Here is a 26730-nt window from a genome sequence, read left to right on the forward strand (position 1 = left end):
TACCAATCCACAGATTCCACACATACCAATCCACACATACCAGTCCAGATTCCACACATACCAATCCACAGATTCCACACATACCAATCCACATTTACCAATCCACATTTACCAATCCACAGATTCCACACATACCAATCCACAGATTCCACACATACCAATCCACACTTACCAATCCACACATACCAGTCCACAGATTCCACACATACCAATCCACATTTACCAATCCACACATACCAATCCACACATACCAGTCCACAGATTCCACACATATCAATCCAGATTCCACACATACCAATCCACGCATACCAATCCACATTTACCAATCCACACATACCAATCCACTCTCACTGTCACTGAATGATTTCCTACCTTTCCTCTTTTCTTCTTGCAGCAGTCAGCTCCTTTTCTTCCTCTTCGCTCCTCTTCTTCTGTCTTCTTCCGGTTCAGAGGGCACGGACGGCGGTGGGCGCGGCTTCAGTGTTGCTTCAGCAGCAGTTGCCGCGCGGATCGCGAGGGAGCGGTATCGGAGGTCTTTAACAGACCTCCGGCTCCCTTGAGTGATTTTAAGCCGGTTCAAGGGAACCGGCTTAAAATCACTCAAGGGAGCCGGAGGTCTGTTAAAGACCTCCGATACCGCTCCCTTTCGAGCCTTTTCCTCCAGCGGCGGACATTACTGTCCGTCTCTGGAGGGGTGTCGGGTGCCGGCAAGTTGGCACCCCCCTGATGAGCGGCACCCGGTGCGGACCGCCCCCCTCGCCCCCCGCTAGGTACGCTACTGGTCCCCTCTATAAATGTGGTCCAATCGATTTTATGAGTAATCTGGCCTAGCAGCCATTTAAGTACAACATTTAATGTAAGAAAACGTGACTGAATGGTTCATAAATTCAAGTAGATGGTATTTGGGGACTATCTTCAGAATCCATTTATTTCCCTATATCTGTTTGATTCCAACCCCTTTATATATAGGGCCAGACTGGGAATAAAATGGAACCCTGGAAATAACTGAATACCAGCCCCAGAAATAATTGAATACCAGCCCCGTATTTCATAGTTCTATTATTGTATGCACAGCACATATGTGGTGTCCAAGACCCAATATTTTTTTGTTCAGAATAGAAACAAACCATGACTTTTTGAAGTATATTTGAAGAAGACACATAGCACAAGCTATACACAAGCTGTATGTAGTTATGCCAAAAGCTGAATATCTTTCTACCCTGATGCAGAACTCCTGCTGGGGTTAGATCCCAATTACCTGTTAATAGAAGACCAATGACACAGAGCTGGATTTCAATCCAGAATGTTTTGTCTACCAAGCACTGGAAGCACAAAATAAAATTATTGAAATGACTTTGTGTCTGAGTTATCCATGGGATCTGTGGGAGCAGAGTGAACATGAACAGACAAAGCAAACATTAAACCATGACCCTTTTCTCAGCACCTCGAAAAAGATTGTTAGAAAAAGTCTACTCTGCCTTATACCGTAGTCATACATACAGTATTTAATACAGTGTCACTTTCAACAACTCTAGAATGTTGGCAAGCTGCACTTGTATTTATTTTTAAGAACCAAATCATCTTCAGTTGCCATTTTTCTCCTTTCTGTCTTGTGTTTCTTCTTTATTTGCTGCCAAAAATGATAGGGAAAGAATGCAGCATACAAATTTTTGTTGCACTTTAGGAGTACAACTGGTGATAAACATTATCTCTCATGATGATTACATTTTTTATATGCTTGTTGCTTCATTGCTTGTAAATGATAGATTAAAAAAAAACCCACAGTAGTGACATGCATAATATGGTATTTCCTTTCAGACTTTCTAGATTTTCAGCAATCAGCTAATGTATTAGATGCTGTTCACCAGAGAAAAGAAAAAGGCGTTAGCTGATCATCAACATAGTAATGATTTGGCATTTGCTGACCAAGCTTTGCATTCTGGCGGCTTTTATAACACATAGTGTTGAAAGTATGGTTCTTGTTCATGCATGTAGTAAATAAAGTAGGGTAATTTTAATGAAGGTATAATACAAAAAAAAATATAAAAAAACATGTCTGATTTGTTTCCATGGATTTGCAAATATTTTCATGACCTGTACAAAATCAGACCTTTTACTCAATTTTTATGAAACCTAAATCTCACTTTGAGCTGTCTTGTGACCTCAAACCTGAACCTAAATGCTCATAGCATATATTACAAAACATATATAAATTAATAAATGACCTGTAACTACTAGGTGACAGAAAGTTTAGTTGGGCACAATGGTAAGTCTGCGACTGTTATAATAGTAATGAAGCCCTGCATTATGTATTTGTAGTTGTAGAGATAGCAGTGACATAACTAGGCCTTGGTGATCCCCTACTACAAAGTCGGGGGCATCTTTCCCTCTCGGGCTACCATTGGGCTATGGAAGGCTGCATAACTGTCCAGTTACAGGGAACATCTTTGATCTCCCCAATCGGCCTACAATATGGAGGCTTTGACAGCTCAGCACTGCCTCCATAGGCTGCATCAAAAGCTCTGTGCACCTTTAAAATATATATTAAAATGAATATTTAATTCTTTACACTTCTTATTGCTTAGCAAAACCATTGCTTTCACATATAATTTATGGTTTCTTCTGCAGTTTTCCAGATAATTATTCAGATTCAAATAACAAAACAAAAAAATCTTGTTTTGATTGTATAAAGGATTTATTATTTTCAGACCATGTTAAAATATTTCTGGTTGTCAAAGTTACATAATCCTGAAAGTTTGTTTTCAATGCTCTGCGTTTTATTTTATTTGGTAGGCTATACGGATCATATGTCATTGTATACTTTCTTTATTGAAAGCAGTTACCCAAAATTATATTTCTTGGTTCGTTGCCAAGTAATGTTTTGCTGGTGCACATGGTTACGATATAAATGAAGAATGTCATTTGTTATTAATGCTTCTTTCACTTTTTAGAAGAAGCCTGTAAACATGTCTAGTTTTGACCCTTCTTTCCCTTTTGAATAATACCTTGTAAATTTTACACATAGTTTCTTTGTGTTACGTTCTTTGCTAAGTGTATGTTTGTAGTTTTGAATCTAGAGTGTTTTTTTTTTTAACAAGAACTGCATGTGGCATGATGTAATTTATTGATCGAAATGTCTGGTTTAGGTCTTTCTTCTCTTTCTACATGTATGAGCACATGTATTCAGAAAACAGAGGATGTGGTATAGGTATAAAAACCCAATGTTTGCAGTATAGTTAGAACTATACAATAATGGTTCAACAGCAAGGTTTATTAAGAAACCAGGTTATGCGAGTTTCAAAAAGTGATTCCCTTTTTGAAACGCTTGAGAAACAAGTAGATCATAGCAAAGGAAAGCAAAGAAAAGGGTACTTCTAAGTCCCTGATACCAATAGTGTCCCAGGTAGAACCAGATAGGAAAAGTCTAGACAAAGAACAAATAGAAGAACATATAAAGGGCATGTGAGAAGGGCATTGGGCGCAGAAGAATTGAATCAAGACGCTTTCATACAAGATGCGGAGGAGTGTTCCTATCTCAGAGCCATATCTCCAGAAGTTGGATGCACTCATAGAACCACTTTGCTGAGCAAGATCAGAAATCCAGTAGAGGAACATTATAATGTTGTAGACTATCTTCTGAAATCTCAGAAATCTATGATTAACAATATTGTATCATTATAACTGTGGGTTTGATGACTACTAAAAATTGAGATACAGCTGACATGGCTTTAGAGAAAAAACATTGCTTTCAAAAAAATAATAAGGGAAAATGCATATGAAATGGTGTGAAGTGGTTAAATTTAGTATCTCCAAATATATAGTTTGACATTTGTGCCTGACACGCTCTACCCTGGAGCATGATGCAATGTCATCCAAATGTTTGAATTTCTGTGCAGATGAGCAGGTCTGAGATGACTATGTGTTGTTTTGGATATTGTATTTCAGTCACAAATATCACAAATGACTGATGTCCTCACTTGGTTGTATAATTCAGTTTACTTTTAACAAACTACTTGTCACAAAGGTCGTGGACTTTTACAGTAAACCTAATGAGAAAAGCCACAAAAAGCTTTTAAACACACTCAGATGTTACTGCGATGTAATTATAATAAATAGAAAATGATTTGAAGGAAAAAGAAGATGAAAAAATATACTGCAATTAGAAGTAATTTATTGTAGCACATAGAAAGACTTTGTTCTAGTAATGACATGACAAATTGTGAAAACTTCTAAAATACAGGGCTTTTAATTTTTCTAGCTTTACTTAGCTTTATAGGTATAAATCCAATTGTAATTTTTAGTAATAATAATAATTATAATAATAATAATAACTATCCTGCATGTCCTTAGAGTTTTCCCGCAGTCTCGGAGGAATATCAACGTTACAGAGTGACATCACAAGTCCTCAGCCTGGCATCTGAAGTCACCCCTTTTGAAATTCGAAGCCAAATGCAAAATTTGGCTGTAGAGCCAGCGTACTAATCCTTCAGATACCCGTGCTAGTCATAGCATGTTCCTGTTCTAGGGCATTCCTGTGTTGTATTATTCCCATTGTGACCTTGGCTTGACACTGACTACTCTTTGGCTCCCCGGCTCTAGCTCTGTTATATGACTATCCTGACCGCTGGTTTCCTGATTACAGCTTGATTCTGGTTATCCTGCCTGTGCTCCCCGGGAGAGTCTTTGTGGTCTTTGGGCTTCTCAAACCGAAAAAGCTCAATCCGAGGGGGAATCAGTTAGAGGGTATCTTGCTTAATCCCTTTGCAACTGCAAAGGGGAGACAATTATAATTTAAAGGTGTCAATCAGCTACCATATGCATTAAATTGCATTCGATTACCGGAATGTCCCTTTAAACATTGCTACAATTCTGTTGAATTCAGTGTAAATATCTTTCCCAACTAGTACTTTATGTGTGTGAGTGTATGAGACCACCCATAACTGTAGCAGCGTTTCCGCCATGGAAACCGTAAATGTAAGGCAATATCATCCATTTTTACTAACAGGCTATATTTCAGAATTGAGAATGGCTGGTTTTCCAGCACAATAGGTTTGTGTTACATCACATTTTACTGCCAAACACAGTCACAAAGTTTACAGAACTGCAACATCTGTAACATTTGGCAGAAATAGACTCTTGCCCATTTCTGTAATTCTGTAGTGTAAATATTATCCTTCAGGTAAAATCTATAATAGACTACAGAACACCATTGCATTCATTTTTAGATTATGATCAACGTGTTCTTGCTCGTTGCCAACATAGCCCGACACACAAGTTTCTGTTAGAAATTTTATAGCGAAAATGTAAATTTTAGTGCAATGGTTTTTCTGTGCTTCCTAAATTCATATAGAGTATTGTCAAAACACAAAAAAAACGAATAAAATACAGAGACTATCGGCATATTCAAAATTTTGTAAAAAAAAAAAAAAGCCATTTAAACTGGAAACACTAGATTGTCATGTGACACCGAAGCAGGCCCTGAAAAGTTGTTGCCAGGGAAACCGAAAAGACACCTTACAAACTGTAGTGCCGTTTAAATGTGATTAAACCCTAAGAGGAAAGAATAATATGACCTATGTACTAGGGTTTATTTGCTTATATGTTAGAGAGGGCAATTAATGGATTTGCACAATTAAACCTGACTTATTTTTGTGCCGGAAGTCATACATCTGTCTGCTTTCTATATAGCGGCATGGAATTATATCGAATGTACAGAGATTTTATTGGATTTTCTTCCTATTGTAACAAGTCTTATTAAAGAGAAAGTATAACCTTACAAGTTATGCTAGCAACTTAGGTTGAAATTGATTTAAATTAAAATTTGAAAATATAACATTAATTTACTAAAAACAGGATCAAATGTTTTATTGGCAACCAGAGGGCTAAACTAGATTCTCGTTGTACAACCTCTGACCTGTAGCTGAACAAAAGTGTTCTAGAATCACACAACGGGTATATGGTGCTGTGATGCCACCATCAGTAAATGTGTTAAATGTGTTATATAAAAAAAAGCAGGTAGCAAGAAAGAAATTTTTTTACATGGCTATGTACAACGAAGCTGAGCAATGCAGAGGGCTCATTGAAACACTGGAAGTCTACTTGACGGGGAATTCACTTGACATTGACATTTCTCACGTAGCAGTAAAAGTAGACTATTGATGGTTTTGGTATTTCAGGAAAGAAAAAAAAACAACAAAAAAACATGATTTTATACCCCTGGTTAGTAATCATGTATTAAGTGTCACATTCTTTAATTGAATATTGTATCTCTATTGTGGTGTGATTTGTAATTTGAAAGCTCTTAAAACAGTTGTGGTCAGGCTCTGGTTTGTGTACCATCAGTGGTCCAAGGCTTTCCTTGGGATGTTATCAGGAGATTGACAGAATAGGTAAAAATCTGTCGCGAAATGTGTCTATAAACAGAACATTTTGTGCTCAAGCGCGAGCAGGACTATTTCTCTTATAAACTGTATGCTTTTTATATTTAAACTGCTATATTATCTGTTTATCATTAGGGATAGACTGTAGATCCCATTTTCACTGTGTGGGAATTTTTGCATATAGACTGCTTATATTCTTCCTTCAGAAAAAAATAAAAACTAGTAGGCATATTTTCACCAATTGACTATTGTAACATTGCACATGCTGTCGTAACTTTAAATTAAGGAGGAAAACATGTCGAAATTACGATGCAGAAAATTATCCGCAAGCTGTGTTTTCTGCTTGTGTTCACTTGGTTTTGCTGATTTTTTCGGTCCTGCCAGCAGTGAAATTTAAATGTTCCTGCAGAAATTACAGCTGGAGGAAGAATGTGTTGGTTCTGCATGTTTAGGGTTTTTCTAAGTAAAAAGTGCTATATTTATATACACATTTGCATATTTTACAGAACAAAAGAGGTGGTCTTTTAGATATAATGCATTTGAATGTGCTTAAGATGAAATATATAGACACTGAGGTTTCCTTACATTGTTTTTGTACATTAACCACCGTGGTTTTTGTGGTCAAGTAAATCCTTTAACAAGGTGTCTGGGGATTTTCACTGATGTCGTAGTGAAGATTGGGCTCAAGAAATGTGTTTCTTTTTTTGTTGCTTTTATGTACTTACTGAAAAGTATGTAAACTTTTTATAAGCAAAAAACAAAAACTGTCTGCGCTTCTCACCCTAATAAAGTTGACAACAAATATATGAATATAATATAAATGAGAGGTTTTGGTTATATGAACTGGCCAAAGTATAATTAAGCTCACCCGCCACGTCAAGGAACGCTTTACAGCCAATACACTGTATTTGCACCATGCTCACTCGTGTTTGGTAGGCCTAATTTTACACATTTGTATTATTTGAGCCTGCAATTATATTTAAATGCATAGTTATGGGAAATTGCTCGCTGTGTCTGTACTAAGTCACCACTCCCCTCGACTCCAGAGTATTTCCTTGTGAGAACTGCTTTTACTGGACTCTTTTCAGCTGGGGCATCAACCTCTTCAGTAAGGTGGTGTTCCATTGGCATGACAGATCCTGACAGGCCTACCTAAGAACTTTCCATATTTGACCCAGAGTCTCCAGTTGAAGTCATGCTTACCCAGGTGTCTGAGTAACTCCCCTCTTTCACATGGGTCAGAAGCACCACCACTCCACTTCCCTCATCTCTCTTCAAGCAATGTAGGGCCAGCCCCAGCCATATGTACAGCTTGCCCTCTAGGCTTGCCCTGCCTCTACCCAAAGCTACTCCATCAGAAGAGGGAGAGCTCCAGGTGGCCCACCCTGGAAAGCTTCCAAGTATACTGACACGGTTCAATACTTAACTTTGTTACCAGGGGAAAATATCTAAAGCACAAACATGTTTTTGTGGTATTAGTGAATTTATTTTAAAAAGTACAACACAAATAGGTTTTCCCCTTAACTTTGTTGGATCATATATTTTGCAATGAAACACCACATTATATTTATTTCGCTTTTATAAGATTATCTTAAAATAGTTTAAAAAAGAACACTGAAATCAGAGCACTTAGATCACACGTATTTTGAATTTCTTTTTATTACATGGTGTTCAATTGGTATTCACAGTTTTCCACAAAGAGACAGATGTTTGCCTGAAAAATAAATGCAAACATTGCAAACTGCCCCGTGGAGTTTACAAATAACTAATCTGTTTTTAATCTGTGCAGTGGCTACAGATAAGTGAAAGTTTTGCCCTGAAATGTTTGTGTTTCCATTAGCAGGCCTGAAATATTTTCAAGCTGATCTGCATTTTGCCAGATGTTAAAAATTAAGAGCTTTTTTAACCTGTTTTATAGGAATGCAAAAAATGCACCACTTTGCAGAGGTAATTGTTCGTGTTTCAAATATGTTTTAAATATAAACTTGGATGATGTGTGTATGGGGGGGGTGCAATTAATTGAATGCCCAAAAGAGCACTGTCAATTGAGAACTATTTACTGATGATAAATGGATGATGAAGGCATTAGTGGTTAAAGGGCTATAAGAGAAGCAAGGGAGCAAGGTCACCTTTAACAACGGGCAAAAGGGTGCAATGCACCTTCTGACCACTTGGTGCACAAGAGTATATACATGCTCCTGCACAACCAGTTGCCACTATTTCAGTCTACTGTCATTAAGTGCAGTATGGAATATTTGTTTTCTGGCATTTGGTTGATTTTCATTGTCTACCCGTCCAGCACCAATGTGGGGGATTTAGAGACATGGGGATGGTCAGCAATTCGTATTTTACTTATACGAGTGGAGTGGTCCTTTAGCAGAAAAATAGAATGGGATTTATCAAAATGGCAATGTATTCCTTTAAATGTATTCATTTAGCTTCAGTTTATGTAAGGTGATGATTTTCCTCTAATGGGTTTTTATGAAAATTGCAATTGTTCTGTCAGTACCATTTTTTCTTTGTATTTTGTGCTGATCACTCAGTATAGCACTTGCATTAAGGTAGCATCTGGCTGACCCTGACTCCCATGGTTTTGGAACCAAAACAAAGAGTTCCAGTTATAATAGTTGGCTCCATCGAACATTTGTTTGACATCTGCAACAGCCTTTAATAGCTACAAATGGAATTAGAGCAGAAGTATTCTTAGTGCTGGCTACATATGATTAAAATACAAAAATATTCCATCGATGAATCATGACCTACTCCAAAACAGGTTTTATTCTTAAAATGTATAGGGTTCAAGATAAACTGTCACACTCCACATCTATTTAAATACGTATACAAATAAATATGTGGACAAATATAAAACTGGTATATATTTAGAAAAAATGGCCAAAGTAGCTGACATTAGGATATCAACCTTACCTTCAATAAAGGATCAGTATACTGTTTTTAACAAATCGTTAGGTAAAACTAGATTAAGTTTTAAAAGTGTGCTTGAGAGAATTGTGTTAGGCAAGAATTGTTTTAATTATACTTAATTTATTTTGGTGCAGGTAGAAAATCATTAATCTAATTTAGATTTGCAATATATAGTACACTGTTCAGAGCACGGGATTTGGCTCTACAGGAGCAGTCTTAAGCATTCCTACATTTTTATGTAGAAAATAAGGTACCAGGTCACTTTGATCTCAAGCTCTCTTGAGTTTTGTGATAATCAATTTCATGCTTGCTGTAGTCAGCAACAAGATTTGTGTTGCATAACTCAGATCCATGCACTGATATATGTTGAAGAGCAAATGGCCCATACAGATATAGTGCACAAGGAAAAACTGCAAAGTATTTAAACTAGATATGTTCAATGGAACATAGCTACATACACTATATGGTCTGCATAACGTCTGCATTTACAAACATTTGTGAAAAAATGGGTCATTCTGAAGAGCTCAGTGAATTTAAGTATGGATGTTACCTTTACAACAAGCCTGTTAGTGAACTTTCATCCATGAAAATTCCACGGTCAACTGTAAGTGGTATTATTGGAAAGTGGAAGCATTTAGAAACTGCAGCAAATCAGCCAGGAAGCAGAAGACCACATAAAGTCAAAGAGCGGGGTCACCTAGTGCTGAGGTACATGGTGTGTAAAAGTCACCAAAGCTCTGTGGATTCCATAGCTGAAGAGTTCCAAATGACCAAAGACATTAATATCAGCACAAAAACTGTGCAGCATAAACTTCATTGAATGGGTTTCCATGGCTGGGCAGCTGCATGGAAGCCTCACATCACCAAGTACAATGCCAAACATTGGATTGAATTGTGTAAAGCACACCGCTGCAGTGGAAATGTGTTCTGTGGAGTGATGAGTCACGCTTCTCTGTTTGGCAGTCTGATGGGCGAGTCTGGGTTTGGTGGATGCCAGGAAAACGTTACCTGCCTGACCGCATTGTGCAAACTGTAAAGTTTGGTGGAGGAAGGATAATTGTATGGGGGCTGATAGGGTTGGGCCCATTTCAGTGAAGGGAAATCTTAATGCTTCAGCATACAAACACATCTTGGGCAATGCTATGCTTCCAACATGCAAAATGTTTAGACCAAGGCCCTTTTCTATTCAGGCATGACTGTGCCCCAGTGTACAAAGCAATGTCAATAAAGTAAATAAAAATGAATTTAGTGTGGCCGCACAGAAAACTCTAAGAATTTTCTGGTCCGCACAGAGCCCTGACGTTAACCCTATTGAACACCTTTGGGATGAACTGGAAAGAGATTGCGAGCAAGGCCTTCTCATCCAACATCAGTGCTCTACTGCTCTACTGGATGAAAATCCCCACAGAAACACTCCACAATCTTGTGGAAAGCCATCCCAGAATAGTGGAAGCTGTTATAACTGCAAAGGGCGGAACAACTACATGTTAATTTCTATGTATTTAGAATGCAATGTCATAAAAGTCCCTGTTAGTGTAATGGTCAGGTGCCCCAATACTTTGTCCAATAGTAGAGGGATAGTGTAACCTTTTGAATCACTTTTTGCTTATTATGATTAAAAATAAGTTTATGGACAGCCAAATAATTAATTTACTGCGTTTGCCTGTACTACTTCCATTGACTCAAATAGTGGTAATCTTAGTTAGTGATTTCCTTCTGCCTTTTACTATAAAATGATACTGTCTTCCAAACAAAAAGGAAGTGAAGACATGCACATGTCACTTGGTTGGTATCAAAGCTGTAGTAACACAATTATAAGGCTACTGGCACTAGCACAGACCCTTTGGTAAAAAAATGGAGAACATCCAATACCAGCTGCCTTCTAAAAACATTTTGTGGGTTGACATGCACAGAATCACAATTGTAAAAAATATTTTAATCATTCCCATATCCATCAAGCATTACTCCATAAATGAGGGTATTCTGAAAACGAGCCTGGTATATCGCCCAGCTTGTGTCATTGGACAGGTAGAGGAATTCAATATGGCTGATCATCAAAACCACAGATGCTGGATGTTAATGAGAGGTTAAAGCTTTACACAGTCTTTGTTAACTGTTACTTCATTGTGAAGCTTATTTGTTATTGAGCCAAAATTACGTGTCAAAAATCTGAATTAACAAAGGGTTATTTAAAACAAAATAAAGTCTTAAAAGTTTAGCATGTGCTTGAGGGAATTGTTCTAGCCAAGAAAGAAAATATTTTTTAATTATACTTGATTTATTTTGGAGCAGGTAGAGAATCATGGATCTAATTCAGATTTGTGCTCTATAAGTGTGTTATTATTTGCAGAGAAGATTTAAAAAAAAATTGGCAAATTTTCCTTTTTAATTATGTTACATAAATGAATTCACATACAGTGGGCGAGAGCTTTATTGCTAATAATTGGACATGGCAAACATTAGAGTAAATTTATGAACTTCCATAGCAACAAAAAATGTCAACTAAAGAATGTTTCTACAAAACAGAAAAACATTGGAGAACGTGATGATTGGAAATTGGCTAACATTGTCGACAAAGATTTCAATAAAGATAATTCTGACAGCTAAAAAGCAAGTACGATTAAAAATAGACATGGAAAAGATGTGAAACATTTTGTCTGAAAGTAAAATAAATATAATTTTTTTTAATTATATAATAATATTGCTATCAGGAGTTTCTAATTTATTATTAATCTATAGATTAGGATTCTAATCTATTATCATACCAGACAAAGATCCTGATTTCGGATAAGGCCTGTCAAAATATGGAGCATACAGTCCAGTGCTTTGTAGAAAAAGAAAAGGTACCAGGTCACTTTGATCTTGACCTCCCTTAAGTGATAATCAACATTTCATGCTTGCAGTAGTCAGCAACAAGATTTGTGTGACATAACGCAGATCCATGCACTGATATATGGTGTAGAGCAAATGAGCCACACAAGTATAGTGGACAAGGAAAGACTGCAAACTATTTAAACTAGAATCCCTGTCAATGGAACATAGATACATAGTGACAATAGTAGATGGATAGTCACTTTTTAGTTATTTATTATTTCACACAGCTTTATGCACATCGCAAGCTTTCTTGAATTAATTAACTGTGTTTGTCTGTGCTTCTTCCATTGGAAATTTACTCCAGGTGTCTACTAACTTTACGCTAGAATCCTCCAACATTTTCCCACATTACCCTTTCAGTCTTCCACCTACAGCTATAAACCATGCCAGTTAGTTCTGGCGCATCATGTCATGTCAAAAAATGTTTTCCTTAAGCATTTCCTTAAGGGTTTTTTTAAGCATTTTTAAATATTAGTATGTTTTGTTAGTAAGATCATTTACTATTTTAGTGATCCTGCATCTGAATGAATTTCGGGACACAGTATTCTCCAGAGCTGGGCGCAGTACTCTGAGGTCTGCCCACTAGACTGCTGGCTTACCTTTAAGTATTTTGAAATACTAACTCCCAAGTCGATTTTTCCTAATGTTGTCATCGACAAAGTACCATATGGTCTGTTTTGCTTTTGGATTTTTGGGTCCTAAATTCATTGAAGGGTCAACATTAATTTACATTTTTACCCAGAAAGTCTTAGCTGGCCCTGCATAATGCATGATTCATTGAGTGAGGAGACCTCAAAGAAATCTTACTGATTTATCTATGCAATAAATAGGGCCATTTAAGCTCTGCCCTGGAGGATAAGCCCACTGAGGTTGGACCTCCATAATCCATTCTGAAGTCCTGGAGATGAAACAACGTTCCTGTAAACTCTCCAGTTCGTGAATAGAACCCCTCAACTTCACTTCCTACACATGTTATGCAAATACTGGTGTATCAGGAATCTGGTATCTATACGTTGGTCCTAACGTGGGGCACACCAACAACCAGAGTTATGAATGCACAAGTTACCATAACAACAAAATATGACATTTTAAAATATCATTCAATAGTTGCTGTTTTATGGCCTAATTTATGAACTGTGCCGTACAGAGCCTGGGCTACACACTCACCTCCCATGAAGCACCAAATGGGCAGACTTCTGGAGACAAATTAAAATCATTCCTATAAAAATGGTAATCTGAGGGAAACAATGAATTTCCTGGAATTTCTTCAGTTAATTTTGTCAAGTGACTTTGTCAACATCTGGAGAGTCCCACAGATTATTTCACTTTGCTATCACTTAAGTCTTCTGTGTTTAATCCTTATTTATTTGAATACGGTTGTGTATTCACTATTTGTATGTCTTCTTGTTACCATTATTATTTTTGTATAAGCACTGTGACCATTTTAGTCTGATTAACTATAATCAGTTCTGCCTCTCTGCCCTAGTCTTCAACGTATAGCTTTCAGAGATAATACGTTACAATTTTTCTAATTTGTGTATTATACGTTTTTGGCTAAATTTACTTTTTCTCTAATTTGAGTAGTCCAGGGCGATTGGCTTCCTGTTATGCAGCAGAAGGGCTGCTGCTACCTTGGCTTACCACCCTAGGCCAGAATACTCCACTGTGTTTACTCGCTGTAACCGAACATGCAATTCTTCATTTTTTATCAACGTATTTTGCCTCTATTTTAGATTGTATGTTACATCATGATGTATCACAACATACATACACCTTTTAATTATCATGTTTTTTACCAAACATGTCTATGCCATCCTCTTTTTTGGATGAAATATTCTTTATGGCTTTAATATAGCTAATTAAACATTGTATGCTTAAACTATCAATGAGTTACGAATGTGCAGAGAACCGTATTACGCACTATTATAGGGAAGAGAAGTCATTATTGTACTTAAGTCAGAACACTGGCAAAAGATACATATTTTGATACAAAAATGCTCAATTAATAGCTGACAAGACGGAACAGAGTCGCAATGGACCTCAGTGGTATATTTTCCAACATAAGAGACAGATCTGTTGCAGTCCAGTTGTACCACATGACCATGCCAATATCCAAATAAAAAAAATACTGGCCATCCACATACTTAATGCTGCAAAATCCCACCAACTGGAAATCAGTGCATCCCACTTATGTGGAATCCTTGCACTGGATATGACATGTATGTGTAGAAAACCATAATAAACATTGAATATATAGAGAAAACATTGCATGCTTAGTACTTCTGTATTAAAATATTGCATCCGACCCTAGGTCAGGAACATAACCTTAAGGATTGCCTGTACTTAGTTACTGTTATAGAAATGCATGACATTGCAAGTGCACACGTATCAGGACACACTCTTATAGAATGATTCATCCCTATTTAATTTCGCGCATACAAATGAAAAAAAAATCTCAGATGCAGATAATCAGGACAGGATTTAGAACTGACCCTTTTCAGCATAGGTTAATTAGAGGATTAATTACTAAACTAGTCCCAAATGTTAATTCAGGATTAGCCTAAAGGAAATCATTTGGAACTAACTTGAGAAACAGTACCACATAGCCGCGTGCTCTTCAAATTCAGATATTACAGAAATGCCAATATTTCATCGCTGTAAGCACATTTACTAATAAGACATGAAATGCTAACTACGCATTTCTACCACCTTGTGTTACATAACTTAAACATAAGTCTGTGTAACATATTCGGTTCAAAATTCTACAAAAGTATAAATTTAAAATAAAAACAAAAGTTCAAAATAAATCAGATCTTTCGCTCTCTCAAGTCTCCAATTTTACAGTTCAGTCTGTCTATATATTATATGTAAAGCAAGCAATATAAATCAGAAGGCAACTTAGAAGCATATCTAATCATTTCAGTGTGCTAGTTTTGCCTCTTTTGGCCACAATTGTAAATATCCTTAAAGTAAAATAGTATCTGTGTCCATGCTTGCTGTGTCACTCAAGCAGGCTTTGTGAATGAGTTTACAGACTCCAGCCCATCTTGGTAATAGAAGCTTAAACGTTGAGGTCTTGTGTGGTAGGAATAAATTGCTTTGGATGTAAACCGATTGGAAGAGGGCTCCAGTTTGGTACCTTGATTAGGGGCTCCATGGAGTGTTATGTCAGCTCTGGATTTAATCTGTAAAACCTAGTCGAATGAGGCAATGCCTATGTTTAATGTCACATAGGGTGTTTATAGTAGAGTGGCTGGCACTGGTTTAACTTGACGGGCCTAAATGTTTTCAGATTCACTAATTATATAACAGTTCAAACTCTTGGTAGCTCTTAGTGAGCTTTAGCAGCGCCAGGCCAATATAACAACCCAATTCCTGTTAGGAACAGACTGGGATGAGCTGCAGTTGAAGAGCATCAACATGTTTCCCAACTGCCTAGTCAAAACGTCACACATATCCTTATGTGGATATTAGTGACCAATTAGGGAACATTGAATGCTGACTGATGGCTCTAAATGAAATGAAACACAACGATTAAGGCTGATTTTATGGCACATAAATCAATGGGTTTTAATATTTTATACTGGTTATTTTTATACACATTCTAAACGTTTAGCTCTAGTCCATTTCTAATCTTATTTTTTAATGATCAAATCTATAAGCCCTAAAAACAATTCTGATTTATCAATTTGAATTGTTTTATCTTGTTTTGCCAATAGCCATAAAATAAAAAGTATTTGTAAAAAAAAATAGGAAATACAGTTAAGCAGCATGTCAAAATACCATAGCAAATAAAATGAAAAGATCTAGTATTTGAAACAGTATTTCATAATATTTCTATATTTAATTGTTTGTGATTTTGGTGGAGCCGGTGGTAGATTGCAGTATGAAGATATATAACTAATTAAACAGATGTATAAAAAAATAGAAGAAATAACATCTTGAGCAACAGATGTACAGAGATAATAAAGTTATGAAGTAGCAATGACACATTTTATTTCTTCTACAAGATAATCTTGTTATTACATAGAATCTATTTATTTTAAAATCATCATTTTAAGGATAAGGTCCATCTACATAGTACTGAAATTTTCCATAAAGAGAGAGATTCTTCAACATATTAATAATTTGTACCTGATCGTGCCATTTTCTAGGGATTGACCACTTGGCTACACATATAAACCTGAACTGTTTCAGAAGATTTAGAGATCATTTGGTCTTTATTGACATTGTTAATAGTGTGACATAGTCAGCATAATGCTTTTATGCATATATATATATATATATATATATATATATGTGGGGGGGGTCTATAATTTTATTTCCGATCTAGCAATCTTTCTGGTAGTATTTTTTTATTTTGACCTATACATAGTAATTAAGGGGCATCTTTGCTTTGATATTTCTTGCTTTCTTAACATTACTTTATAGTATAGTGTGCATTAATGTTAAAGTACCTCATAATGTACATCGATTGCTTATACTTAATTGCTAAGCTTGTGGGCAAATGCTAGAGCAAAAAAAAATTCAGCCACACAATATATATAAAATTTATATTGTCTTGTTGGCAGGTGACCTTGTATGACCTACCCAAAAAAGATCTTACTAAAACCTCATATTAACTTTAATTTGGCATTTTTTTTTTAGGTTTGGTATAAACATTTTTTTCTTTGCAGCAAGACCAAGTAACAAGAGAACGTAGGGCAATAACACAGAAAACAATGTAATGTACATAAAACATTTTAAACAGCACATTATCTTATATATGGCACACGTCATACATACTGTATTTCATCCACTTTAAAACATTCCATAATACAGCAGTATTTTTAAGACTAGAACGAACAATAATCCCCCCCCTTGATTTTTAAAAAAAGATGCGATACACTTCTTATTGAGGACAGAAATGGACTTTTTAACCACAAATATCTTAACGACAATATTTCATTATTTTCTGTGAAATGCTTACGATTGTAAGACAGCATGTTGTTTCTCTTTCCTTCTTGGTTAAAACGTTAACGTAGGGAAGGCATAGCACAAATGTTTTACAAGACATCCACAGTATTGAATAATTGGGGACTTTGCATGATTGGTATGATGGCTATTCACAGTGTTTCTTCTTTACACAACAGAATGAGTCCTTTTATGTACATTAGAATTTAATAATGCCCTTAACAAAATGGAAAGTTGTTATAAGAAAGCAGGAAAGACATTGACAAGGAAATGGACTGTTATCTACAGGTCACGGCAACAGAAAAGCTGCTCATTAAGGAATGAAATTTCATTTAAGAAAATACAGTCTTTCTTCCTTAAATTCATTTTTTTCATTTATGAAATGTCCTGGCTTGACATATTTATCAAACTATAAATAAACACTGCATAGTTCATTCATTTTTGTTGTTTTTTTTGTTTGAAAAAAAAACATTATTGCAGTACTATGAGCCCGTTTAAAGTTCAATAAGGGGCAAACAAAACAGGTGTGTGGGTGGTCCGTATTGGCCCAGGTGCAGGTCGAAGAAATGCTGGAGGAAGTGTTGGAGTCTGAAATAGGGTTGTCGTTGGTGCAGCTCTGAGGCTGAATGGCGAGCTAACAGCGACAGCTGCAGCTGCCGCAGCAGCTGCCAGTGGATTGGGTAGTATCCGTGGACTCAATGGCTTTAGTCGTTGTTTCGTAAATGCTAATTTTATCTGCAAATACAAAAAGGTATATTTTAATATCATTTTTCATATAGTAGCATACAATACATGAGGCAGCCCTGGAGACATCTAGGCAGAAGAGCAGCATGGCAGGGCTAGAGAGCACAGCCATGAAGGGTTAACCTTTCCAGGTAGTGGGCCTAGAGGAAGCTAGCCAGGTCATCTAAAGGTTACCTGATCTTACAAAAGGGTATAACTGTCTTGGAGGGGGCTGGTGATTAGGTGGCTTTGCGGAAGACAGCACAGAAGACTAGCGCCCAGCCACCCTTATAATTGGTAAGTGGTGAGAGCTCTAACCTGATTTTGAGACTTGTTCTGGAGTTAAGGGTGATGTCCCTATAACAGCTAGCCAGCTGGTGGCAATAATCGGTAGGTCTGGAAATGGTGGGCCCTCTGAGATGGTGTCTGGCGGCTAGGGGTTTACAAGGTGGAGTGTCTGGTTTTGCTGGGTCTTACATTGGCTTTATCTCTCCAGGGGATTACATAGTTGATACATAGCCAGGGAAGGCTATGATATGGTTTTCGTTTATGTTTATGCAAATAATGTTTTTTTGTGCTTATCCATTCATATTGGGTATTGTTGTTCTATTTTTTTCTGTTTAAAAACTGTGGCATTCTCGGTCCAAATACTTGGTGTTGTGCATTTATTAGGGATATTAGGGGACCTGGGAGATGAACTTGGCTATTCACGGGCTTTCATTTTCTTGTCAGTATTTAGGAACATGAGGCTTGGCATGTGACAGGACGTTATTCTCCTAATTCTTTTCTCCCCAACCTTACCAAACATTCAATCAACATCAATCAGCTACGTAACAGTGGGCAATAGATGAGGAAAAATAATCGTGCAGATCCTGGGAATGGGATGTTAAGATGGCTGTTCTATGATATACATATGAGGGTGCTTTTTATTAATCAGTAAACATTGTTACATAGCCTTAACTAGTGTGCATAACAGTAACATCCATGATCTGGGGAAAATGAGACAATGGAGACATGCAACTCTTTATTTTCATTCTCCTTGTAACAAAACCATATAGTAAGGAAATGTTTCTTTCTATATAAAGGTCTTACAAAATAGACCTCCAGTCCCTTCCTGCCACCTGCTTTCTCTCTCTGAGACGGACCTGTCCATAACATGTTGTTGGATCTTCACTCTCAGGAGACTGCCATTGCCTTCACTGGGAGAAAGCAGGCATCAGGAAATGGTTAGAGGTAATGTAAGTAATGCAGTATTTTTACTCAAAAACTAATGAATGTCAAACCTTAGTAAGGTTTCATTTTTTTTAAGTGTGAAAAATAAAGTTTATTGGCTATTTAATTTGACAGGGAGTTGATTGTGTGCACAGTACATTACTTCTTCAGGTCTCTTTCGTATAACTACCCATAAGTGAGAACGTTTCAATCAAGAAAATAACTTAACAAATCCTCTGGGTAGTAGCTGAACTTTTTAAAGTTGTACACCAATTAGACTTTCAGGTTATTCTGATTATATGCCTGCCTCGTAGACACTGAAAGTGGATCTTTCTATTGATATATGTAACCTTGTTTCATAGCACAGAGTTGGAATCAGACTTTGATAAACTCCCTCTGTTCTCTGAGATTAATGAGCAATTTGGAAGAAGGCGAAGAAGAAGAAGGACTCCCCTCCGAAATAAGCAGTTAGTAAGAATTGAAATACAGATTCCCTGGATAGAAAGATAGAAAGGAGTAAGCTTTGTTTCTAAAACACTAAGCACATCAGATTTATTATATTAGCCAAGAAAAGTGATTTTTTTTTTAAGTGTTACAGTGTATTAAGTAAAATAGCATGGAAAACTGTTTTAGCAGACATGTTATATTTAGATAAGAGAAAATTGTCTTTACAGAGTGCTTATCTCAATTTTACAGTGTAACACCCTGGAGAACTAAAATCCATTCTTGTATGCAGTATGTTTTAATAGCTACAGCTATTTCCATGGGATGATTGTGAATGTTGAAAAGATGTTCTTTAAAGATAATTATTTCTATCAAAGGGTTTGTTAATGCGAAAACCAAGCCTACTTAATAACTGCCTAAAGGGTAAAATATCATTTAGAGAAGACCAAGAAGCGTCCCCATTTTTATGCTGACACTGCATTATTCTGCTAGCATGTGTATAACACATCAGGACACTGGAGACATAAAAAGGGGGCTGGTGGATATAGATCATACATTGGGAAAGTCGCATCATACCCAGGACATTTGGTGGGTATGAAGTTATTTGATTATTGTATCATACAGGCATCACTTCCGCTTCAATGTTTATTAAACTATGGTTCCCATGATGAGACCTTGCCAAGTCTAATTCAGGCAGAGAATCCTGGGAGTTGTAGTTTAGCCACAGCTACTGAGCTGCCTCTTTGCTCTTTTAAAGTCATAATAACATGTGTTTTATTAATAATTGCACAAATGGGACGCATTTTAGTTACATTAATACAGCTGTAAACAGCTTGTGTACAATATTGTAAAGATTTTTTTGTTTCCATTTCTTTACTTAATGAATATTTAAATGTGTTTGTTTAGTATGGGGCGAGTCAATTTAGTATATTACATAGTATTCCATTGAATACTAAGATGCAATAGAATGAATAGTTCACCTAGGAGGTGTTAATTAGACAGTGAAAGCATAATCTTTGTCAATGAACAATCAAAGCTGGGTGGTGACAAAAAAGGAGCACCCACCAGCTTCTCTTAGGTTTGGGGACCCTTACAGCTATTTTAATGCCAATGTTTAGCCGAACACATTAATGAAAGGTGAGATCATTTGTTTTCCTGCTACCATTATATCTGTCTATTGTAGAATTTCTGCTACTATAAATATGTGCAGTGTACGTCTGCTAATACTTTTGCTACTGTACAATTTATATATATATATATCAAAATACATTTTGCCACAACCATGACTAAGATGTTGTGAACTATCTGTTGGATGATGCAAACCTCTGGTTAATTCATCATTTAGCAGAAGCAATTTGTTAATGAACAAATACTGCACTTAAACACATAGTTCATTTGTTATGAGGCTTCACTATCACTTAAGTTCATAGATAATCTATGCTGTGTGTGAGTGCCATACAGTAAGCTTTTACCTGCTTCTAATTTATGGACCATACTAGTCATTGCAGTTTCTATCATCTTTTGTACCGATGACCAAGGAATTGATTTACCTAATAGTACAGTTTACTAACTGAGAAAATGACCACAAGATATTGTGGCATCTAATAATTCTTAAAATGTAATGGACGGGAAAACTGAGCCTATCATATCCTAGAATTAAGACCCAATTTGTGTGTATGAACTGAAGTCCTGTTCTCTGGATCTGCATGATGGCAGTAGAATGGCTTATAGTAAAGAGCTCGGTGACATGGTACTCTCATAGGATGCCACTTTTGGCAGAGGTCCTTTTGCCTTGTTAGATTTGCCCTGGTCCATTGTACTGTAAGTACAAATATTGTGAAATAGAAGTGTCTAGGAGTAACAATAGCTGAGCCACAAGTGGTTTTTTATACAACTGTTCCATACAGTTTACAGGTTTACATAACAATATTGTTATATTACAATTCACTTACCCCAAGAGGAGCAGTTGTCTTTTGAATTTTACTGTAGGGGCTGTACTTCGGTTTGGGTGGCTTCCCAGCTGCTCTGTCCTTGTGTCTTCTACTACTGATGTGCTATAACAAATTAATAAAAAAACATTATATCACAAACTATTGTAATTATATATATATATATATATTTGTGTAATTGACATAGTATACGTAGTAGTAAACATTATTACAATGGTGTTGCTGTTATAACAGAAAATAAGCATGTACAATGCTGGCAAAGTACATAGTACATAGTACCCTTTACCAATCACATCATATATCGGAAAATACACGTAACACACTATTGCATTAAGGCTTTTATAATTAAGACTAGTGCTGTTTTTGAAAGGAACAGTCTAATCAAGAACTAAAATCCATGTTTCCCATAGCACTTTATTACACCATTATAGTAACGAGTTGACACTAACACAATCACATTCACTATCTCATGCTCTCTCTGAATGCCTCTCAACTTTCCCTGTCTCTTTGCCCTGCAGCCACCTTTCTTCTCTTGCATCTTCTTATTCTTCTGTCTTCTTTTTTTGACTGCTGCTGTACCTTGTGTATTCTTTCTTTGTCTGCTTCTACATGGACATAGCCTCTTGATGAACTTCTGCAAAAGGGCGGAGCTCCTCTATTCTCACTCCGTTCTCTCCCTCTATTGGTGGAATGAGGAAGAGGCTGCCCCTGAGGCTCCACCCATTTGCGGAAGTGCACAGAGACAAACTCAGCAATACTGACAGGGTTTTCTTTTTTTTTCTTCTGTTCGCTTTGTCTCCACCTGGCACCCACACTTTATTTTTTTTGCCACGGAGCTGACATGGTCACTGATGGGGCCGCTGGCCCACAGGGAGACTATATTGTATTTAACAATGGTTACTTTGAATCTAAGTGTGGGATTTTTTTTTAATATAGTATCTTTATTTGATTTTATACATAATAATGACACAGTGAAAAACAAAAACACAGTCTGCATGTACTGAAAGTCTAAAATATCAGTTGAAAGATCCAGTGGAAATTTTAGACACTACAATTCCACTTTTCTTATGATAGACCTTATAGCCACTGACAACTCCTACATAACCCCTTGCAAAACAGAAGTTTAATCACCCCTCACTAAAACATTAGAATCTAAAAATCACTTATCTTCATTAATTTAAACCTGAAGGCTTGTTTAAATTTTTTGAGCGTCATTTAGAATTCACGTTGGTTTAAAGGTTTATTACCTAGTTTTGAAGTCATTGTTTTTATTGTGTTATACCAAAAACCAGCAGAAACCATCCTGGTGAGGCAAGCATTTAATAGTTAACTGGTGACGTTCCCATAAAGAGACAATTTATTACGATGTGATTGAATATGTGCAGATACCCTATTTATCAATGCTTAGTGCCTCGGCTGCCAATGAGGAGAAAAGGTTCCAATTGTAAAATAACCTATTTCCTACTGACTCCAATTACAGGGACTTTGTTACTACCCCTGTCAGAGCATTCCTTTTTCTTTATTTCTTCTTTCTTCATCCATATCTCTGTGGCCATGACCTCCTGGTGAACTTCCAGATGGCCAGAATAATGAAGACAAATTCGCTGAGAAAGAGAAGTGTTTCTGCACCTCCCTTTCGCCGCGAATCGATCTGCATTATTCTGTCCTCTCTGTGCACTTCCACAAAAGGGTAGAGCCACAGGGACAGCCTCTCCCCCGCTCTGCCAATCGGGGGAGATGGTGTGCCTAGAGCCTCCGCCCTTTTGAGGAAGTTCACTAGGAGGACATGTCCACAGAGAAGCGGATAAAGAAAGAAGAAACAAAGAGCAGCTGTCGAAGACAGAATAAATAAGATAGAAAAACATTAAAATGTAAGGGAAAAATGGGAGTTGTGGGGCAAGGAGTTAGGGACACAGAAGTGGTCGGCATAGAAGGTAGGGAGACATTCAGAGAGAGCGTGAGAGAATGAGAGTGTGAGAGAATGTGAACGAGAGTGTGAAAGAGCATGAATCCTGGTGAGTGACATGAATTTCGTTTTTGAATGTAAAAAAAAAGTCCAAACCAAAAGGGCAGGAAATGAAATGAAAATAGAAAACTATTTGTCTGAATCATTTTTTGGTCCATTTGCACAAGTCTACTCAGCAGTGACAATGGCAACCACAATGGTGAGTCCCTTGGTGACTCTGCGTTTCCCTGAGTCAGACCCTACATAAACACATTGCTGATCACAAGTTTACTGAGCCTAAGAAGTCAGGTTCACCAAATATAAGGATTGTGTATAGGTTTTATGTGTGTCGTTTCTCTTCTTTAGAGAAAAGATTAAAAAAAACTTTTAAAATTAAGTCGTTGTACACAAAAAAATTGTTTTAACATAACTTTTTCTTCTAGGTCAACCAAACAAAAAGGAAAACACATACTCTACAAAGACTGAATTGTAGTTGTCTCTATTGAATCTTTACAAAGGGAACATTGAAGAAATATATGTTTTATCAGATGCATTAACTTTTCTTTGCAATCCTTGTAGCTATGGAAGTCAAAACCATTTTAAGTTTATAGTGCTTTTGATATATAATTTTCCTGATACTGGTTTATTTTAAAAAAAAATATAGAACTATAAAAAGACTATTTCACTACTGGCCTACATGCTGCTGCCACTTTATCTTACACAGTAAATTACAAGAGGTCTGCCACTTTTCCCAAACCCTACATTTTATAGTTTTATACAAAAAACCCTATGTTATGGCATTTATAAATGTATGTAAACCTTACATATATAAATATATACTTATTGTTATTATTGTGTTATATAGTGCCATTATATTCCAAAGGATGTACAATGAGAAAACAGCATATAATTATATTTGATGGCAGATAATTATAATTATATATATATATATATATATATATATATATATATATATATATATATATATATATATATATATATATAGGTGTGTCCTAATATTTCTGTTACTTTGTTTCTCCTCACTCTGGTCTACCTGCCTGATGATCACAGACTGACCATGAAACACAGCTCTGCAGCCCTGTTCTTTCCTGATCACAGGGTGTGTGATTAGGAACAGAGACCCCATGAGAGTATCTGGCATACTGAAGATGGTTGAGTAGAGATGTTTTTATTGAAACTTTTTTGATCCTCGGAGATTTTTTAGTCACCTGAGCCATTCTCTTCACAGTGCGTTGAGACAAGATAGACACACGTCCCCTGCCAGGTTGATACACAACATTTCCAGTTGACTGGCACTTCTTAATTATTGCCCTGATGGTGGAAATGGGTACTTTCATTTTGTGAAGCTCAACAACATTTTGCCGCACCTCACAGCTAAATCCCTTGGTCTTACTAACGATGAATGACTAAGGGAATTTGGCCTATGTGTTACCTGATATTTATACCCCTGTGAAACAGGAAGTCATCTTTGAACAATTTCCTGTCCCTAGTTACTCAGGTATACTAAAAATGTAAAGAATCATGGGAATATCCTTCAAATACTTCATATGATTTCATAGAGATACCAATAATTGTGCCACACCTATATTTCACAATTTGGTTTTGATAAACCTTTGTTGTGTTTACAATTGTTTGATATCCATTTAAGCAGAATATTTTTGTGTATTTTTTTTTAAATCAAAGGGTGGTGGGCACCGTGGGTAAAACATTCTAAATGTTACTAGCTTTAAATTTAAAAAAATCTAATCCATTTGTTGAGGTTTTTGTACATGTTCTTGTAGTGCAAAATGAAAATGCTGAAAAAATGTGCTAAAAGCATTATATTTGTAAATGTTAGAAATGCCCTTGTATCACCTATATTTTCAGTTTTCTTCCTTACATTTCACTTGGTTTTAGTATTTTCATATAGTTTACTTTGGCAGTAACAGTATGATTTATTAAAGCCCACACACTAATTGGAACAACCACACAAACACCACTTCAGTTTGAGTAATTGGAAACTAATAATCAGAAAACTCTATTAAATATATGAACTAAATCATTTTTGCGAAAAGTGCAACTCCATTTACAATGGCACTCAGGAGTAAATAGGCCACAAATATCTGCGATTATTAAATGTTAAACTGCCAACACAAAAAATATATAACGTGGTTCGTTGGTTTTATGGCAGTAAATAACAGAGCTATTTTCACATTTCCTGTGAAGTAAATTACAGTTTGCCTTTAATTTTTTTCTCCTTTGGATCAGAGCATTTACCTCAAATGCAAATAAAATAAAATGGTTTGGTATAAACGTACAGCTTGGTTGGTGTACCTGTATGTTTTCTGCGATTTGAACATTAGAACAAAACATGATTAGAGGCCACAATGCCATAGATACTCAACCGGCCCAGTTTTCCAGACAGTGGGGTCATGGACCTTTTTAGGGGATCCTTACGTGGGGGTACACAGTGCCTGATTTAAAAATCTGGAACTACAGCTCCCAGTAACTATTAGTAATTTATCTTGTCCTGAAAAAAGTAGAAGCTGTTTATGAGGTTGTCTAAAGGGGGGGGCTAAACCCAGCACTCAAATAGTTAAATCTCTTTTTTTTTGTTTCATTGTTATGCTATATTATTTTACAATGTTTCTCTTTAATGTTTTTATTTCCTTTTTCTTATCCAGCCACCAAAACACTATATATGCAAATTATTATTATTACAAGTAGTAGTTTGTATTCATGTGAATGCTCATATTTGCAGTTAAATAGAATCTATCAACTTTTTGTATAATCATATTTAAATTTAAAAAGCGATCATCTGTGTTTTTATAACTTCTTCTTTTAAATAAACCACAATTTGCTGCGTAACGCTTTGTTGTTAGACAAATCTCTAGACCATACCTCCCAAGTGTCTCTCTTTAGGAGGGAAGTAAGTCTTTGTAACCTCAACCCAACTGTTTGTCGTTTCTCCCCAATGTCCCTCTATTCTAGGCGATAACAATGTCCACTGGGTATAAGTGTTCTACATTGTACAGTGTTCTACAGCCCAAAAGTCACAACAATCTTTACAGAGACAGTAAATGCAGTAAGAAAGTAAATTTGGTGAATAAATATCTTATGTAAATACCTAAGTTATATAATCTGCTATCAATAGGATGCAGACTCGCATAAAATAAAGCCCAGGATCCCAGATAAATCTCTAACCAGGGCCGGGCTGGTGATAACTAGGTGGCTGTAGTACTTTATGGTGAACGGCTGCAAAACAACATGCGTGTAGCCCCAGGACGGATTTGCATGGTTGTATGTTGCATTTTTAAACTCACACATA

The 26730-nt window shown here is 36.4% G+C and overlaps 1 protein-coding gene across 1 annotated transcript in view; it reads right to left on the reverse strand.

The window, feature by feature from the left end:
* Positions 1-16900: 16900 nt before the first annotated feature.
* Positions 16901-26730, reverse strand: part of ZNF385D (zinc finger protein 385D) — a 111077-nt gene continuing 101247 nt past the window's right edge. The window contains exons 6-7 of the mRNA XM_053466004.1: positions 21461-21562; positions 16901-17864 (exon numbers count right to left, since the gene is read on the reverse strand). Of these exons, the coding sequence (XP_053321979.1) occupies positions 17631-17864; positions 21461-21562 (336 nt within the window). The 3' untranslated portion in view covers positions 16901-17630. The remainder of the gene's footprint in view (positions 17865-21460; positions 21563-26730) is intronic.

This window comes from Spea bombifrons, chromosome 5 (assembly GCF_027358695.1).
Source record: "Spea bombifrons isolate aSpeBom1 chromosome 5, aSpeBom1.2.pri, whole genome shotgun sequence".
Taxonomy (NCBI): Eukaryota; Metazoa; Chordata; class Amphibia; order Anura; family Pelobatidae; genus Spea; species Spea bombifrons.